Source organism: Nycticebus coucang, chromosome 12 (assembly GCF_027406575.1).
Source record: "Nycticebus coucang isolate mNycCou1 chromosome 12, mNycCou1.pri, whole genome shotgun sequence".
NCBI lineage: Eukaryota > Metazoa > Chordata > Mammalia > Primates > Lorisidae > Nycticebus > Nycticebus coucang.
Genome location: NC_069791.1, coordinates 4,306,092 through 4,325,338, shown reverse-complemented (window position 1 = coordinate 4,325,338; position 19,247 = coordinate 4,306,092). Strand labels below are relative to the sequence as shown.

Sequence of the window (19,247 nt, the reverse complement as noted above, 5' to 3'; positions counted from 1 at the left end):
CACAGCTCAAAGTCTGTATGAGGAATCTTAAGAACTTACAAGAAAATACTCATAAGTTTTCTAACTGAAGTTTTGTGTAGATATCAACATATAACTTGAATTTATCATCTCTATATTCGTGTTTCAGTTTTAAAGAACAATGATCTTTAGAACTTGTATTCCTAATCTAGTTACATTTTTTAAGAACTTATAATAGTTTCTAAAGAATTTGTATTTTTAAGCTAGTATTTAAGAATCTTTTTTCTGGATTAATAAATTATGGTATATGTATTATACCATATACTAGGCAGCTTTAAAAAAAGATGGCGGCTTTACCTGTTTTATGTTTACATGGCGGCTTTACCTGTTTTATGTTTACATGGATGGAGCTGGAAAATATTCTTGGTAAAGTATCTCAGGAATGGAAAAAAAATATCCAATGTACTCAGTACTACTATGAAATCAATTTATAATCACTCACACTTTCATATGAGAGATTAATCACAACTATAGCCTAGGATTAAGGAGGAAAAGGGAGGGGGGTGGTTCGATAGAGGGAGGGTTAATGGTGGGACCTCCCTCCCTCCCTCTTAATCATGGGACCACACCTATGGAGCATATTGCAAGGGTACAAGTCAAATCTATCAAGTATAGAACACAAATGTCTTAACACCGTGATTAAGTAAATGAGGTGAAAGCTATGTTAATTAGTAGGCTGTAAGCACTCCAGTTTGTACAAATAATCAACACATTGAATCCCACAAAGGCATAAATGTATTCATGATCTATGTATATAAGACTTAATAAAAAAAAAAATTTATTTCTTAGAACCTCTCAAAAACATCTTTTCTAATGATACCTTTAAAAAGGTTTTCTCTCCTTTAAGCTTTTATTCTGTTAAATATATGACTCTTAATTTTCCACACATGATATCTTTGGGTAGATTAATTATTCCGTGGGAGATGTGTGGCCAGTTAAATTTTGTACTTACAAAAATTAATTTTAAAGCAGAGTAACTGGAAGCCTGGGGTTTCATTAAAAGAAAATAAACCTAGAGCGGCACCTGTGGCTCAGTGAGTAGGGCGCTGGCCCCATATGCTGAGGGTGGCGGGTTCAGACCCAGCCCCGGCCAAACGGCAACAGAAAAATAGCCGGGTGTTGTGGCGGGCGCCTGTAGTCCCAGCTGCTCGGGAGGCTGAGGCAAGAGAATCGCGTAAGCCCAAGAGTTAGAGGTTGCTGTGAGCCGTGTGACGCCACGGCACTCTACCTGAGGGCAGTACGGTGAGACTCTGTCTCTACAAAAAAAAGAAAATAAACATATGTCAATGAGTTAACCCTTATTCTAACCAGAATGTGTAATGTTAAACATTATTCCTTAGCCAGAGTTTCTGAGGTACAACTGTACTCAATTTTGATCAAATTGTATATTAATTTTTTTTTACATCATTCAGGTATATTTATTTCAAAGGATGCATTTGAAATTATTTTAAAAGGATCTAAATTTTGCTTTTCTTCTGAAATAAGTAACAGTTTCTTCTTGTGAGTAGCATTAGAATTTGATTTAATTAATTCATTTTCTTCAGTTATTAAAAAAATACTGACAAAAGACATGTGATTAGATGTTTGGTGTAAAAATGTTCAGAGTCACTGATGATTCTGAAGAGATAATTTTCATGGACTAGAAAACATCTAGAGATGAATTCACCATCAACTAGATATGGCATGAGTTGACATTTTAGCCAATAAAAATGTCAAATGGGGGCGGCGCCTGTGGTTCAGTGAGTAGGGTGCTGACCCCATATACCCGAGGGTGGCGGGTTCAAACCCGGTCCCGGGCAAACTGCAACAAAAAAATAACCGGGCGTTGTGGCGGGCGCCTGTAGTCCCAGCTACTCAGGAGGCTGAGGCAAGAGAATCGCCTAGGCCCAGGAGTTGGAGGTTGCTGTGAGCTGTGTGATGTCACGGCACTCTACTGAGGGTGACAAAGTGAGACTCTATCTCTACCAAAAAAAAAAAGTCAAATGGAAAAACCATGCTAATAAATGTATACACTGTCCACCTACCATTTGTGGTGGTGTGATTAACAGAATTCCAAATCGATATTGAAACACTAGGTGTAAAGTTAATCCAGGGCCATAGCAGTGTTCTTCCTCTCCAGTGTGCTGCTTGGGAACAGGAAGCCTGTAATAATAGAGCCGTTGCACACTGCTGTTTAGTGGGAGTAGGTAATAAGCATGTAGGCAACCCTATAGTATTTATTTTTGTTTTGTTTTGTTTTGCATCATCTGTATTGATATTGCACACTTAGCACTTAAACTTTTTTAGAGAGTAAGCTCAATTTGCATCTATAACTGCAAAACTAAATGGATTCAGAGTTGGTGCATAGAGCTATCTGATTAAAAGTTATTAAAATACACGTTGGGAAACTTATTATGTAAAGTGTTGATTTCATTTTAACAACTAATACATTGTACTGAGACTTTTTAAGTATTTATAAGCCTAATAGGTTCTGATTACTTGAAACATTCATAAATTTTGTCATGTACAGTTTTGTTTTTATACTAAAAGTGACATGGTTATCACAGGTTACAGAAAGTAAACTTAAAATTCCTGTGAAAGTTTAAGTTTGTTAACCAGTTTTAACTCTGTTCAAATACTAGAGGTGGAATGTTGAGTGATTTTAGTTTGTGGGACTTAAAAGGGTGGCTCCAAACTATTCTTTCACTCCTCCTCATTCCTTCCTTTCATGTTGTAAATTAATAACACTCATCTTCAATTTGAAATGTGACAATATAAGCATAAAGGGAGATTCGGGAAGGGTAATATTTCCAAATCTGTAATTTGTTACGTTTTTACAGATTTTTTTTAAATCTCCTTTCATTTTATCTTGTTATTGTCGTTGGGTACAGGATTAAAATAGGTGTTAGTTTGCGGAAATGAGAAGAGGCTAATCCAGAGACCAAAGAAGAATTTATTAAAGAAAAAAAAACAGAAGTAAGGTCTGAGCCAAAGTCAGCCCGTCCCTTCCCAGTTCAGTCCTGACAAAGGGAGGGGCCACTGAAGGAAGAAGAGAGCTTGAATGTAGGGGACCTCAGACCACTTGCCATTGGGGGTTATGAAATTATGGAGATCGCGGAGAATATTTAAATCAAACCATTTTCAGGGTGGGGAGGAGATAGCCCAGTGGCGAATCTCGAGGGGGAACAGAATGGCAATTGCCCGTATAGGTGTATAGGATGAGAGAAAGGATTTAGGGTGGATACTCACCAGGGAGGAGCCAGGTGTCCCTGCATGGTCCATGGCACTGAATGGAAAGAGACCCAGTCTGTCCCTTAGACATCCATCCCTAAGGGATGGTATCTGGAGAATAGGGACCAGTGTCCCAGATCCTGGAGGTAGTCTTGACCTAGTCAGGGGTTTGCAGCAGAAAAGATGGACAAACAAGACTCCCAAAGAAGCTGCTTCCTCCAACCCCTCGAGTCCTAGCAAGTTAGTATGCGGTGTTGATCATTGCGGGGCTAATGCGATCTGGAGTGGTCCCAGGATTGGTCTTGCCACCACTGGAAAAGTGGAAAGGTACTGCAGAGGACCAGAGTGAGTAGAGTTAACAGTGGAAGTTTACTAAGATCGTCAGCAAGAAGATGGGCTGCCGCCAAAAATGGAGAATGGCGACAGCACTGAGTCAGGTGAGGGGCCTCTTGGAAGGCAACTCAGCATGTGGTTCCCTGCAGCTCAGGAGGTGGCAGCGTGCCATGACAGAGATGACGGTCCCCTGCTCGTACAAGATCCAAGGGTTATCTGCTGAAAGTCTTCTGTGACCTGGAAGAAATATTTTAACAGAACCAGAAAAGCAAGAAGAGTTCAGTTCGCTTAATAAGTGTCCAGACCCACCCGAGCCAGAGAAAGACTAATAATTGTTCACATTAAGATACAGACATGGGGCGGCGCCTGTGGCTCAGTGAGTAAGGCGCCGGCCCCATATACCGAGGGTGGCGGGTTCAAACCCAGCCCCAGCCAAACTGCAACCAAAAAATAGCCGGGCCTTGTGGCGGGCGCCTGTAGTCCCAGCTACTCAGGAGGCTGAGGCAAGAGAATCGCTTAAGCCCAGGAGTTGGAGGTTGCTGTGAGCTGTGTGAGGCCACAGCACTCTACCGAGGGCCATAAAGTGAGACTCTGTCTCTACAAAAAAAAGAAACAGACATGGTATGGCTTTTTCTGAGACTTTAAAGTTTGAAATAATGGAACCAAACAAAACTGCCTAAAATACAATTAAAGATAGAGAAGCAAATCTTGGAGAGTAATGAGAATTGCAGGTATGGAGTCATAGTCCTAGTAGTGGGAAATGAAAGTCTGTATGTAAAGATCAAAATACTAAACACCTTAAAGGTGTCCCAGAGTGATACAGGACTAAAGGATCAAGTAAAATGATCATGAAAATTCAGGAAAGTTTTGATCCTGTTTTGTCACAGAGGCCAAGAGAAAAGAGGTCCAAGAAGTAAGGGCTGGTCAGCAGTGCTGAATGTTGCAGAGATGGGAGAGACAGAGCAGAAAGTTTAATGCACTTGACAAATAGAGACCATTGTTTAACCTGTAGTATTCAGACAGCTGGTGGGAATGAGTGATAGATAACAGGGAAAGAGAGAGAAATAGTCAGCAAAGGGAACAGCTGGTGTAGAGTGCTCATTAAGAAATGTATTAAAAGAAGAAAAATAAGGTGAGACTTGATTGAAGAGATAGGATTCTAGGAGAGGAAGAGAAGCTACTTACAAATCTGTTGATTGAATATGTATCTCTTCTAGGTTTTTGTCACTAACAGGAAAGGCGTAATAATGTTAGAATGAAGTTCCTATGTACTACTACTAACCAACAGATTGCTTTTATACATACTGATATTTAAGTTGTCTAACCTGTGAAATTCTGTACTTAGAGATTACCCAATTTACTATTCATTGAGATCTTAAATAAGTATGCTGATTTTCTTTTGAATATGTACACAGATTAAACAGATCTTTAATACATCTAAAACTTCTACCTACTTTCTGTTGTATAAAGATAACTTATGGCTCGGCACCCGTAGCACATGTGCACGCCAGCCACATGCACTGAGGCTGGCGTTTGAACCTGGCCCGGGCCAGCTGAACAACAATGACAACTGTAACAAAAAAATAGCCAGGTGTTGTAGTGGGCACCTGTAGTCCCAGCTACTTGGGAGGCTGAGACAAGAGAATCACTTTAAGCCCAAGAGTTTGAGGTTGCTGTGAGCTGTGACACCACAGCACTCCACCGAGAGCGACATAATAAAACTCTGTCTCAAAAATAAATAATGTATAACCTAGAGGGTGACATACTAAGACTCTGTCTCATAAATAAATAAATAAATAAATGTGTAACCTAGTACCTGTTAAGATGGAAATGCCAGGGAGGTGCTGAGCACAGGACGAGAAAAAGATTCTCTAGGCCAAGATGAGGATATAAACGTATAGACTTTATTTTCTCTTAGAAAGAAAGGCAGTGAGACAGGGAAGGAGAGAGTAGGGAAAGAAAGAAAAGAGCAGGGAAATGGCATGGCATCCCAAAGAAGGAAAAGAAAGAATGCCCACACTGGAGGTCTAGTGGCCAGCTGAATTGAAGGAAGAACAAAAATGCACAAGGTGTTATGAATGAATGTTAACGTCTGTTTTTCCTTCTCCAAGATTGAAGACATTTTTCTGGATGTTTCTGATCCTCAGCTCTGATGTTCATGTTCCATTGTTTGTCTGGGACACTCAGGAATCATTTGAGGTTATGGGAACACATTCTAAAAAACAAAGGAACTAGTGAATGTAAAAAGAAGTTATACTTCATTTGTCTGCTGGATTCTTCAGTGATTTGTGAAAACAGAAATCCATTGGGGGGGGCTGGTAGGGTGAGAAAGAGAAAGACAGCTGGCAGAGAGATTTTAGTCCTTATGAGAAACTATGAGTTAATAATTTTTCTATCATTTCACTATACTTACTATGAGGGACAGGTAGAGGACAGAGTAAGGAGGAGAAAGGGAAAGTGGGCAATTGCTGAGACAAAAGTGGGCAGTTGTTGAGTAAGAGGAAAACAGTTCCTAAGCTTAGACTTGAGCAAGGCAGGGAAGATGGACTCTTCAGGGCTACTGCAGAAGCAGACCTAGGCGGTCAGAAGGTTTAAAATTCAGACGCTGCTCAAATTGCAAGACCCCTACAGAGAGCTTGATCAATAGAAACTTTATTTAAAGAACAAGCTAGTTAGCATCCCATGATTAATCAATGCCCTATTAGTATCTTAGAAAATTTCTTTCCAAAGGAGACACTGGTTAAGAATAGTGTGGAGTCAGCTTGATAAGATCCTAGGTGAAAGAAATTCATAAAGATGAGCTAAGAAATGCATAAACAAGTTAGGTGGAGCAAAACTAGGAATTAAAGAATTACAAAGGGAACAGTTGAGAAGGCATCCTTCCTCATTCACAGCAAAGAGACTCACACCTCCCTCTCAGGTGTATTCTGTCTGCTTACAAACTTAAGTACGACTTACCTGCTTATGAATTTAAGTGTGCTCTATAAAATAAAACTTTGCTGATTACTGCCACTGCTGCCTTTGACTTCCAAGTTTTATCAAACAGAGCCTGATCACAGTCAAGATTAACTAGGGTTAGATTTAATTTAAAAGCTGTATCTAAATTTAATGGAAGTTAAAAAATTTTAACAATTATTTACATGTCTAAATGAATATAATTTAAGTGTATCATTATCATACAGACTTGACATTCACAGGTTCTCCCAAATAATTATTGGATACTTTCTTCCTTTTTCTCTTGTTTGTTCCAAAAAGGATTTGAACAATTTACAGTAACACCTGTAAATCAAGATTAACAATATAGATGCAGAAATCAAGACAAATGGAAAATAAATGTAGTCACAAGAGGTGAAATCAGAGATGAAGTTAACTGATAGGAGCAGTAAGGGCTTATGTAGTTATTAGAATTGATCTACAAACATATGGGCCTTTGGGGACTCCTGATTCAAACTAACCAATTAGGAGGAAAAAAGTAAATTCAAGATTGTTGGGCAAAAATTAGAACAAGAACTGCTGTTGAATTGGAACTGCTAATGGTATGGAGTGATTAAAACAAAGAAGATACCTTATCTGGTAGGATGTGTACGTAGCATTTACAGGTAAAATTAAGAGTATCTAAAATTGGCTTAAAATTACTCCAGCAAAAGGAAATGTAAGGATTATAGACAAAATAAGAATGTTAGAATGTTAATTTTTAATTTTTTTTACTTTTTTTAATCTAAACTTCTGACTTAGCTGGAAGAATGTTAATTTTTGAAACTGAGTGAATGATAATGAGAACATGAATATTTGTATGTTTCAAAATTTGTATAATAAAGTTGAAAATTAAAATGGGTTGCAAGTTTGGTACTGAGATTGATAATGGCTGAAGAAAAGTGACTGCAGTTTTATTTTTAAAAAGTGGAATGCTTTATGTTATAAATATAATGCATAAAATTAAACAGTCACAATAAGGAGCAAAAATAAAATTACAGAATGCAATTTATATATATACTCCTTAAATCTCTTTTGTGTATCTTTAAGTCCCTAACGCCTGCCTGGCATGTAGGAGGCACACAGCAAATGCTATTGAATTGAACTAATCTGTATCTCACAACAGTAAAAGTGTTTAATTTTCGCAAAATTAAAATTTTTTTTTGTCTCTAAAAACTTATATTAGGATGATTGCTAGAAATAGTATGTAAGGTAGTCTTGTTTTTGTTAATAAGATAGTTTTTGTTGGGCGGCACCTGTGGCTCAGTTGGTAAGGCGCCGGCCCCATATACCAAGGGTGGTGGGTTCAAACCCGGCCCCGGCTGAACTGCAACTAAAAAATAGCTGGGCGTTGTGGCAGGCGCCTGTAGTCCCAGCTACTCGGGAGGCTGAGGCAAGAGAATCGCGTAAGCCCAGGAGTTGGAGGTTGCTGTGAGCTGTGTGATGCCGTGGCACTCTACCAAGGGCCATAAAGTGAGACTCTGTCTCTACAAAAAAAAAAAAAAAAAGAGTTGAAGATAGTTTTTGTTTTATAGTGTTAGATTTTATAAAGTTAGGTTTTTATATAATGTTAGGTTTGAAAAAAAATATGGAGTCCTTTCTTTTTTTTTTTTTTTTTTCTTGAGACAAAGGCTCACTCTGTCATCCTGGATAAAGTGCCGTAGTGCGTCATAGCTCACAGCAACTTCAGATTCTTGGGCTTAAATGATCCCCATGCCTCAGCCTCCTGAATACCACAACACCCGGCTATTTTTAGAGACGGGGGTGGGTAGGGGTCTCACTCTTGCACAGGCTGGTCTCGAACCCATGAGTTCATGGCCTCCTAGAGTGCTGGGTTTATAGGTGTGAGCCACCGCGCCCAGCCTTGAAGTCGTTTTTTTGTTTTGTTTTGTTTTGTTTTTTTATTGTTGGGGATTCATTGAGGGTACAATAAGCCAGGTTACACTGATTGCATTTGTTAGGTAAAGTCCCTCTTGCAATCATGTCTTGCTCCCAGAAGGTGTGGCACACACCAAGGCCCCACCCCTCTCCCTCCTTCCCCCTCTCTGCTTTTCCTCATATAGGCTTAACTGCTGTATATTTTGGTTGCTTAATGTGGTATTAGATTTGCATGTTTGTTAAATATTCAGTTAACTTACCAAGAGCAAGCTGTGTTTTTCTATTGAATTAAGAGGCTCGAGTTAGGCTTGAGCGTGAAACATAGTGGATTTAAGGACATTCCAATGCTAAACTTCCGTTAAGGGTAAAGTGGAGTTTTCTCTGTTCATGAAACCACCTTAGCTAAATGGTGTCTTACCTTTTTTTGGTCTTAATTAAGAGACAACACATTACACCTTATGTTACACCTCGCCCAAACTGGCCAAAATTAGGTAACTCTAGGTTAGTAGTATCCAGTCATCGAGTAGTATTCTAAGCATTTCTTCTCGCCTTTGTCTAGAAAGCCACTTAGAGCAGAACCATTTAGTGACCAGTGTAATTTCCAAATTACATCACAGAAAGATAACTGAAGGACTGTAGTCTACCCCTAAATAACCTGACATTAACTCCACGAATATTTGCTAGCTTAGGGCTGTATATAGTCTTGGTCAGAAATTGGAATTGATTGACAGGTGACGTGTGTAACGGCATGTGAAATGGTTCTAGTTGAGCTTTACCTGTGGGAAGACTTCGTTTGTCATGTCACAGTAGGTGTCAAACAGTAGGTGATAGATTCTGTGCTCACTGCTCTGACACATACATGTTATTCTGTATTTCTAGCCCAGACCTCTGTTCAGAATTCCAGATTTTTCCTCAATTTCACATAGGATTCATCATATCAGATTGAAGAAAATCTTTTTACCCCACCTACTCCCATTCCCTCAACCTAAACCATGTCCATTTCCTGTAGTCCCTATTTCACGTACCAGCTCAGAACTACCTTGAATTCCTCCTTCAACCACACTTCTCATCTGATAGTCAGAGACTCTATTTCGTAAACCTAAAGTTTTCAAACATTTTGATCTCAATACCCCAATTCAGCCTTAAAATTATTAAAGACCTAAAGAACTTTTTATGTGGGTTGTATCTATTAATGATTTTCATGTAAGAAATTAAAGTACATTTTAAGATATTTATTTTAAAACTAAATCATATGTTGACATAACATTTTTATAAAAAATAACTGCTTTTGAAAACAAAAAATCACTGAAAAGAGTAACATTATTTTTCATTTTTGCAAATTTCTTTAATATATGCTGAATAGAAGATAGCTAAATTCTTGTGTGTGCTTCTGCATTTAATTTATTATGACATATCGTTTGGCTTGAAGTACATAAAGAAAATTCAGCCTCACACAGATATAATTGAAAAAGGGAGGAATATTTTCAGTTAATTCATGCCATATCAGAAATTGAACAGTGGTGGTTTAAGTCTTAAAGGTTAATTTCAATGTGTAATCTGAAACAATTATCAGTGAATTTTTTTACTTCATTATTTATTTTGTTAAAGTCTTCCATACATAAACTCAGGCATTTTGTTCATTTGGAAAATATTGACTCAGAATTATGCAGTTTCCAGATGTTGACTCCTTTTTATATGACAGTATCTTTCCATCACATATGTTAGCATATCACCAATCTCATGTGAAAAGCTTCTAAGTATTGGGAAGTTCATGGGGGCAGAGTCCAGTTTTCCAAAATGCTAATTTTTATTTGAAAGATTGAATTTTATCATGGACAGCAAATATTTCCAGTTGTTTGCCTTGAAGTGACAGGTTCTCTTCATTCATTTTTGAGAAAATACCTGGTAGATAGCCAAGTCTGAATAAGCACAGGCAATCACACTGTAATATAAAAGAGTGAAAAGGCTGGCATCACGAAGAGGGACTAGTACCACTTGCAGCTCAGATCATTTTCCTCGTGGCAGCTGTGACTCTTCCGTATGTAGCAGAGATGCTTTAGGCAAACTTCCCAGTTTCTCAAAAAGTGTTCTGAAAAGGTACAGTTAAGGATTAAGATTTAATAAAATCAATAATTTTTATTTTTCCAGTGTGTATGTTGTTAAGTGAAACTTTGTTTTTACGGTGGGAGGTAGTTTGGGGCTGCTGCTTTTATGCACATTCAGGTATCAACAGTTTTACCTCCTTTGCTTCTAGAAGTTCCATCTGTGCAAATTCTTCACTCAGTGAAGGAGGTCATATAACATTTAAATAGCAGTGTAGTGTTATGGAAATAGTTTTTAGCTCACGGATACCTTGGAAGCGCCTCAGAGCACCCCTGGGTCCCCAGGCTATGCTTTGAGAACTGCTCCCTGAACATCAAGACTTGTTGCTCTCGTCCACTGCCACCTTCTTAACCCGGGTCCTTAGTAATCCTCACCTCTGTTACTTTTAGTCTCCCAACTGATCTCCCATTCTTTATCTCTTCCTCAAGAATTATTTTTCTAGAATATAAATCTAGTTTTATTGATACCCTATTAAAATCTGTCAACATGCCTCAGAACAATCGGATGGAATCCAGATTCCTCTGTAGAACATAAAAGCCCTTTCCTTATCCCCTGGCTGCCTTACTCCATTCCTGTTCCTGTTTGCTTCCTCCTCTTTCAGTCTAGCTGGTTTACTGGTAATTCCCTAAACACAGTTTCCTCAGTCCTATATTTTCACACCTAGAATACTGTCACTGCTAGTTCCCTCCTATTCCTCTAAATGCACATCATTTTTAAATCACTTCATATCACTACCCACAAGATTTTATAATAAAATTTGTTATAGCACTTATATTGTTGTATAGTTGTTTTGCTTATATGTCATTTTGTCTATTACATTGTGAGCTGTTTGAGGTCAAGAACTGTGTCTGTCATTCTGTTTCCGTACTTAGCAAGGGTGAAGCTTATGTAGAACAGTGATCACGTAATAAATGTTTGAGTGTTTGAATGAATTCCACAGGAGCTCTGAAAACACAGATTAACTCCACAGCATTTCACTTTCTTCTTTGAATACAGTCCTTCAGTAGAGTTGCTAATCACTAATAGAAACGCAAAAGAAATATATATATATTTAGAATATATACTATATGCATCCACTTTTTTGGATAAAGTAATGATATTTTGTAATTTATACTATAAGTAAGATTCAGGGAATGTTTTGGCTTATAATATGTACTTCTGAAAAGTTATAATGGATTACATTTTGAAAAGTTAACCTCCTAAATTTATTATAACTCAAATCTAATCAATTTAGATTTTTTCCTCCTAATTTAGAATTCTTAATAAGGAAGCAAAAAGACCAGGATATAGATTATTAAAATTACTTTTTAAATATGTTCTCTACATAATTTCATATTAAAACTTTGGTCATTGTTTTGTGTTTAAGCTTAGTATATAAAATGAAATCTTGTTAAAAGCACCTAACTGGAGGTCCCACTTAGTGTAATCCATCCCTTCATCAGCAGAAAGAGCCTCCTTCAAGGCACAGGCTCAGTGGCTAATGCCTATGATTCTAGCACTTTGAGACCTGAGGTGGGAGGATAACCTGAGGTCAGGAAGGAGTTCAAGCCTAGCCTGAGCAAAAGAACAAGACTCCCATCTCCACAAAAATAGATAAATTAGCCAGGAATGGTAGTGCCAGCTCTCGAGAGGCTGAGATAGGAGGGTCACCTGAACACAAAAGTGTGAAGATGCAGTGACCTGTGATGATGTTACTGCACTCTAGCCCTGGTGACAGAGTGACACCCTATTTCAAAAAAAGAAAAAATACTCTTTCAAAAAAAGAAAAATTTTTCCAAGATTTCATAATGTATAAGACTTTAAAAGTTAACCTATTGAGTATACTGCACACCATCTGGGTGGGAGGCATATTTATAACCTTGACTCAGTTTGTGCAAAAACAATGTATGTAAACAACATGAGTTTCTCCTAATATTCTGAAATAAAAAGAAAAACTTTTAAAAGTTAAATTTTCTTATATTTAAGAACTTTTGTTACCACCATTTATTCTGCATAGTACATTGTAAATATACATATTTAAATATATCCAAATATCTAAAAGCAGATTTTGTAGATTATACTTCCTACCCATAGACCATTTCATTGTTTATTAGCACCTGAGTAGAGAAGATAAATTTTTAAAAACTAATCACCTTGGACCTACTGATTCAGAATTTACTACCACTGAGTACTCAACTAAAACTTAACTTTTTACAGCCCATGACCTAGATGTTGCCTAGGAAAGTTAAATTGTTTATAAAATTACAAGGATAATTAAATCTTTCAGAGACTTTTAAGTCATTTAATCATTCCTGTTTGTCATATTTGTTCATTATAAATCATGCCTTTAAAGCATATTTGTTGATTAAAAACTGATAGTAATTGAGATTTCTTCAAAAAGATTCTGAATTAGTGAGGTATGTAAATATAATCAGACTTAGATCTTTTTCATCTTTCCAGAAATAACTTTGGCCAAATATTACTTCTTGGGATTATGCTTGGGATTCTCTTAATGCTATTCTATCCCCATTGCCTTAAATTTGTAAGAATTGAAAATATTCTCTGAACTGTGTCAGTGTTGTATATAATTAGAATGCCATGGTACCTATGAAGAAACAAAGCAAAATATTTTAATTCCATTGATTTATGGAAATTGATTGTAAAATGTTAGTAATGCTTACCCAAACTCAGAAATGGGATATTGGGTTAGAAGATTTATAGAAATAAGGGCAAGTTGCATATTAAATTTGATAAATTTTATTTGAAAAGAGTTCCCTTCTGTATCATTGTGTCTTATAAGGAAAAATATATTGGAAGTTGAAAACCAGAGGAGATACAGTGATTTTGCTCATAAATCTGTTTTCCAGCATTCATTTACTACAAACATTGTCATCTGTTCTTTTCTTTATTTCATAATTAATTTCAAAATTCTTCATTTTTTTATCTAATTTAACATTTTCATATTTTTAAAGGTCCCCAGGTGCATCCAATTTTTCAACTTTACCAAAGATCTCTCCTTCATCTCTATCAAATAATTATAACAACATCAACAACAGAAAGTAAGCACTGAATCTTAAAAACTCTTTGTTTAATTGATCACCCTGTTGTGGTTGCAAAACATCTCTTGTATCTAAAATTTAGGGTAAATGACTTAATGCATTAAAATTGGTTTTCTTTCAAATTATTATCAGTTACTCCATGATTAACTTAACAAGAAAGAAAGCAGTTATAAACTACTTCATTTAATATATATATAAAAATAGCTTACTGAAAGAAAGCACTTCCAGAATTTTACATACAAAACACTATTGAAATATAGAAATTTGGTAGAACTCACTTTTTTAGGAAGAATATGAACTTCAGATGCCATTTTAGAACTAGTCATATAGTCACTCATAATAAAGACTTTTTGTTTTTGTTTTTGCTGTATTTAGAGATGGGGTCTTGCTCTTTCACCCAGGCTGAAGTGTAATGCTCCAGTCATAGCCCACTGTAGCCTCATCTCACACCTGAGCCTCTGGGGTAGCTAGGAGTGTAGGTGTGTGCCCTACCACAACCAACTAAATTTTTTTTTGGTAGTACAGGGGTCTTGCTATGTTGCCCAGGCTGGTCTCAAGCAGTCCTTCTGCCTTAGCCTCCCAGAGTGCTGAGATTACAGGAATTAGCCACCATGCCCCACCAATAAATTATTTTTTTAAGGTATGGGTCAGTGATTCTCAATTGGAAAGCACATACAAATTTTTATGTTTATTAAAAAGGCAACCAATTTTTCTTAAGTCCAGAGATTCCGTAGCCCCATGACAAATAAAATTCAGAATCTTGGAATTTATGGAAATTTTGTGAAAATGTGTGCTATATTGTGTAAGAGAAAAGGTTGGAAGTCATTTAGGCTTCACTGTAACATCTGACTCTAAGTGTATTACTTTGAAAATTGCCATATTTTATTGAAAAAGGAAAGAAGAGGCCAAGTGTCATGGCTTAGGCCTGTAATCCCAGCACTTTGGGAGGCAAAGGTGGGAGCATCACTGGAGGTCTGGAGTTCCAGCCCAGCCTGTACAACATAGCAAGACCTCCATCTTTGCAAAAAAATTAAAAATTAGCCAGAGATTGTGGTTCATGCCTGTAATCCGAGCTGCTTGGGAAGCTGAGGCAGGAGGATTTATGGAGACTAGGAATTTGAGATGTTTGAGTGAGCTATGATGACACCCCTGCGTTCTAGTCTGGGCAACAGTGAGACCTATCTCAAAAAACACAGGGTAAAAAGAAAGCCTTTCTTATGTTTACTTAGTCCAATCAAATTATGGGAAAAACTTTGATCTAGAGATGATTATCTTCCTTTTATTTTTTAAAATACATATAGTATGGTTTATGTATTAGATTAACAGTGTTTATGCAGTTAAATATTTACACTATTTGTTCAGTTCATAAATGGCATCTGATTATCCCAGTAGTAAATTCTAAAAGACTAAAGCTATTTGCAAAATAATCTTTAAAATAACACCAATAATTGAATTATAGGCTCAGTTAATTTTTCTTTAAAATTCATATTTTGAGGGATAAGTTAGATAAAATGATTCTAACATATCTGAATTATAAATGAAAATAATTCAAATAATTTTGGGAACAAATAATGAGAAAAATAGTGTTATTAAATATCACACTGGATTATAAAGATAAGAAAATATTATAAAGTTAAGAAAATTCAAACAGCATAGCACTGACCCAAGAATACACATAAAGATCAGTGGGGTCAAACACAAAGCCCAGAAACAGACTTTTGGATGGAGAAGATTCACTATGATAAGAAAGCATTCCATTTCAGACTCATGGGATATGGGCAGAATGTGCAGGAAATACTGTTGAGAAAGTTTAATAACTCTTGAGAATTTCTCTTTATAAGTTAAATCCAAGATAATTGTTTGGATTAAAAAAGAGTCAAATAAATGGAAAAAATTACTTGCTACAAGTGATAAATAAAAGATAAATATTCATAATGTATAAAGCTCATTTTCTAAGACATTTGGAAAAATGGGCAAATAACACACTGCGCAGTAAAAATAAAAGGAGTAGATGAGGCATAAACATTTTAAATGTTCACATTCACCAATTAAGGATAAGTAAATTAAAACCTTAAAAAAAAACCCATATACTTTCTGCCATCTTAATGACTTCGGGGAAAATTAAACAATATGTATTCTTAAAGGGGTTTTTTTGGAAAGGTTGGAATATTAGTACAAATTTCTTGAAGAGTTTGCCAGTATGAATCAAGAAGTTTGTTTTTTTTTTGAGACAGAGTCTCTCTTTGTCACCCTCGGTAGAGTGCTGTGACGTCATAGCTCACAGCAACCTCAAACTCTTGTGTTCAAGTTATCCTCTTGCCTCAGCCCCCAAGTAGCTGGGACTACAGGTGCCCGCCACAAAGCCCAGCTATTTTTTAGAGACAGGGTCTCATTCTCACTAAGGCTGGACTCAAATCTGTGAACTCAGGCAATCCACCCTCCTCAGCCTCCCAGAGTACTGGGATTACAGGCACGACAGACTGTGCCTGGCCAATCAAGAAGATTTAAAACATCACAGCCTTACTTCATTAACTCATAAAAAGGGATGTCCACTGTGTGTAACAGCGTTACATAGTACTGTAACAGTGAAATATTAAAGACACTGTGAAATCCCAAGTACCCCCTGTAATTCAGTTTGTATTTTATATCTTTAAATTTATCAAAATTAACTTTTTTGCAGTAAATAAAATATTTTTTATGTTTCTACCAAGTGTAGATGGCTCCCACGTTTACAATAAAAGAGAACTCATTTACCCACACAAAATTTGGAGAGGTTTTTAACATTATATAGACTGTATTGAACACAAATGACTTTGACCAGAGTCACCATATTTGTGTACATGGTCTAATATGTTACTGTTTTTGTCTTATTTCCCCTCTCATCATAGAAATAGGACAGGACAATCTAATCTCAAAACCTCTGAGTGTAACAACTGTTGACAGGAATTAGGTTTTATGTTTTAAAACATGTTTAAAGTTTCTACTCCTATGGTTAGACTATATTTTGATCTAATTTATATTTTTCTAATTTAGACACTAAAATATTCCTTTCATAATAGAGAATTTTAATACCAACCTGAAGTATGGATATGCTGTGATCATTTGGTACTTAAAAGTAAATGTTATGTATAGATTACCTTTCTTAGTAAGGAACAGAACTTAAGCATTCATAAAACAGAAAGGTTTTTTTTGTTGTTGTTTTTTGTTTTTTTTTTTTTTTTAAGTTTAAAAATTTGAGAGCAGCGCCTGTGGCTCAAAGGAGTAGGATGCCGGCCCCATATGCTGGAGGTGGCAGGTTCAAGCCCAGCCCCGGCCAAAAAAAAAAAACTTGAATTAACACTATCTAATTTAAACAGTTATTTCACATAAAGTTTGCTTCTTGAATTTTTGTTCCACTGGTGGAGTTACATAGCAGCTTAAGACTTCAACTAGAGGTAAATGTATTTTCTTTAATTTAAAGTAAAATAGGTAGTGACCTTTTTAGATTAAGTGCATTTTTGAAACTTCATGTTTGTAGAAGTAGTCTGCAATTATAAATAATACAGAAGGTTATAGGAAATTTATTTACAGGTTTAAGACTTGAACAGTCCTACACTGGTACATTGCTAAGTTAGAAAATTTTTCATTTCTAGAGGTAATAGCAAAGTATACTTGGAATGGTTTAATTCACATTTAACAAAATTTTTATTAAAAACTAGTATTATGAAGAGTACATTACTGGAACATAGTTTCTTTACACTGTGCTGTAATTTTATCTGTTAGTCCATAGAGTTTGTGTTTTTGCCTCAATTATAATTTAAGTACATTTTTTAATATCTCCAAAAATTTTTTCTCTGGTGATAGTTATATTACTTACATTTTTCTGCCCTGCTATATTTGCTTTGATATATTACTAACACTGCCTTTGGAAAAATATTTTTAATGTACTTATGGTCTTAATTTGACATCCTATCTCAGAGTGCCTTTCTATTTTTCTGTTAATTCATTTAAATCTTTTTTATTTGAAATGATAATGATTCCCTGTATGAGATTAAGCAATGAAAAAAAAACTGTGAATTTTGGAGACCACCAGAGCTAGCCATCTGGCTCTTGATAAGTTAATTAGCTAAAAGCATTGTTTCATTAACTGCAAAGTGGGCATAATTATACTTATGAGGATTAAATTATGTATTTATAATGTTTATAATGTCGAATGTCAGTGTTAATTCAAGTCAGTCTGAAAGCTTTGTAGAATAATAAGGTACAATTTTACCACAAAATAATTATTGCATTTTAATGTATCTTTATAAAGATAATAGACTTAAAATTCACAATTAGTATAGTATTAAAATTTTCATTATTATTAATGTAAATTTGTTTTTGTAAAGTAGTATATCCTTAAAAGATGGTAACTAGCTTAAGATCTTCAGGAAAAAATTAGCAAAAATAGTAATGAAAATTATTAAAAATAGAGGCTATATTTAGGGCCTTGGTTTCCGTGTACTTTGTTGAATTGTGTAAACTGCAGATTTTGATATTTTCCATGGTAAGTTTTAATATTTGATTTAGAGCAGTGGTTCTCAACCTGTGGGTCACAACCCCTTTGTTCCATTTGTAACAACATGGCAGTTAGGAAGGTTGAGAACCACTAATTTAGAGTTTATACAATATGTGGGCTATAAATGACCAATCAAGATGATATTAAAGTATTTTTAATTCATTGGTTTTCTGTATCATCTTTGAGCATCTAGACTATCTCAGTCTTTAGTGGTGAATATGCCTTCCCTGTCATTTAAACTAAAACATAGGTAACATTTAAGGATTCAGATTTTAAAAAACAAAACCAAAATTGTGCTTTGTAAATACGTTTTTGTTCATTTCTCAGTAATAGAAATTCCTATCCATCAGATCACATCGTGTTGCCGCAGAAAAGAGTAGCACTTCTGGTACCCGTTTGTGTCCAGTGGGCAGACAGACATCTGATGTAAATGTGCTGCTGGTCTGTCCCCTTGCGAGGGGGTGTGGCATACTTTTCCTGTGTGCTCTGGCTGCTTAAATTTTACTATAATTTTACAGCCAAAATATGTGTTTTTTTTCTTCTGTAACACGCAAAATGTACAGGAAATGCAGGGCTTACTTTTTTTTTTTTTACTATTTACACAAGACTTTGATGTTTAGCATCACTTAGAGTAATAAAAGAAAAAGGTTTTTTTTTATAGTTCAGCTTTTTTTGTTTACCAGAATTAAATTCAGTAATCTAATTGTGAGTAAACAAATACAGAATTGCTAATAGGTGCTTTGCCTTTTATTAGTTACTAGATTATAAAATAACATGAATCATAAGGATAATGATCTACAAAAAACATACTTGAATCCTAATTTGGGCTTTATATATTTTTTTAGTTGAAAACAAATAAATAGCTACAAGTCCAGCAATTCTGAATTTGAATTGATTGAGGTTACTTTTGATTGGGATCTGCTACTTTTTATTTTATCTCAGGGCAGATTGTTTTTTGAGAGTCAGGGAGTTGACCTCTTTTGGTTTGTGGAAAAGGGAGTAGTCTTTTAAAAACTGCAGAAATATTAGTGGGCTAGCACTCTGTATAATTTTTTTATGTGGCTTTATGTGTTTTACCTGCTTGCAGGGGGGGAACAGTCTGTGTGTATATAATTCCCTTAAACTGTTACAATATTAAAGTAAAAGAATGGTATATA

General features: G+C 35.8%; 1 protein-coding gene across 3 annotated transcripts in view; it reads left to right on the top strand.

Annotated features, from left to right (window-relative positions):
* USP15 (ubiquitin specific peptidase 15) overlaps window positions 1–19,247 on the top strand; it is a 137,723-nt gene that overhangs the window by 68,223 nt on the left and 50,253 nt on the right. For 2 of the 3 annotated variants that reach the window (XM_053555346.1, XM_053555349.1), the window contains exon 7: window positions 13,467–13,553. The exons of the other annotated variant lie outside the window; for it this stretch is intronic. In XM_053555346.1, coding sequence (XP_053411321.1) covers window positions 13,467–13,553 — 87 coding nt within the window. The remainder of the gene's footprint in view (window positions 1–13,466; window positions 13,554–19,247) is intronic. 3 annotated transcript variants of the gene reach the window in all.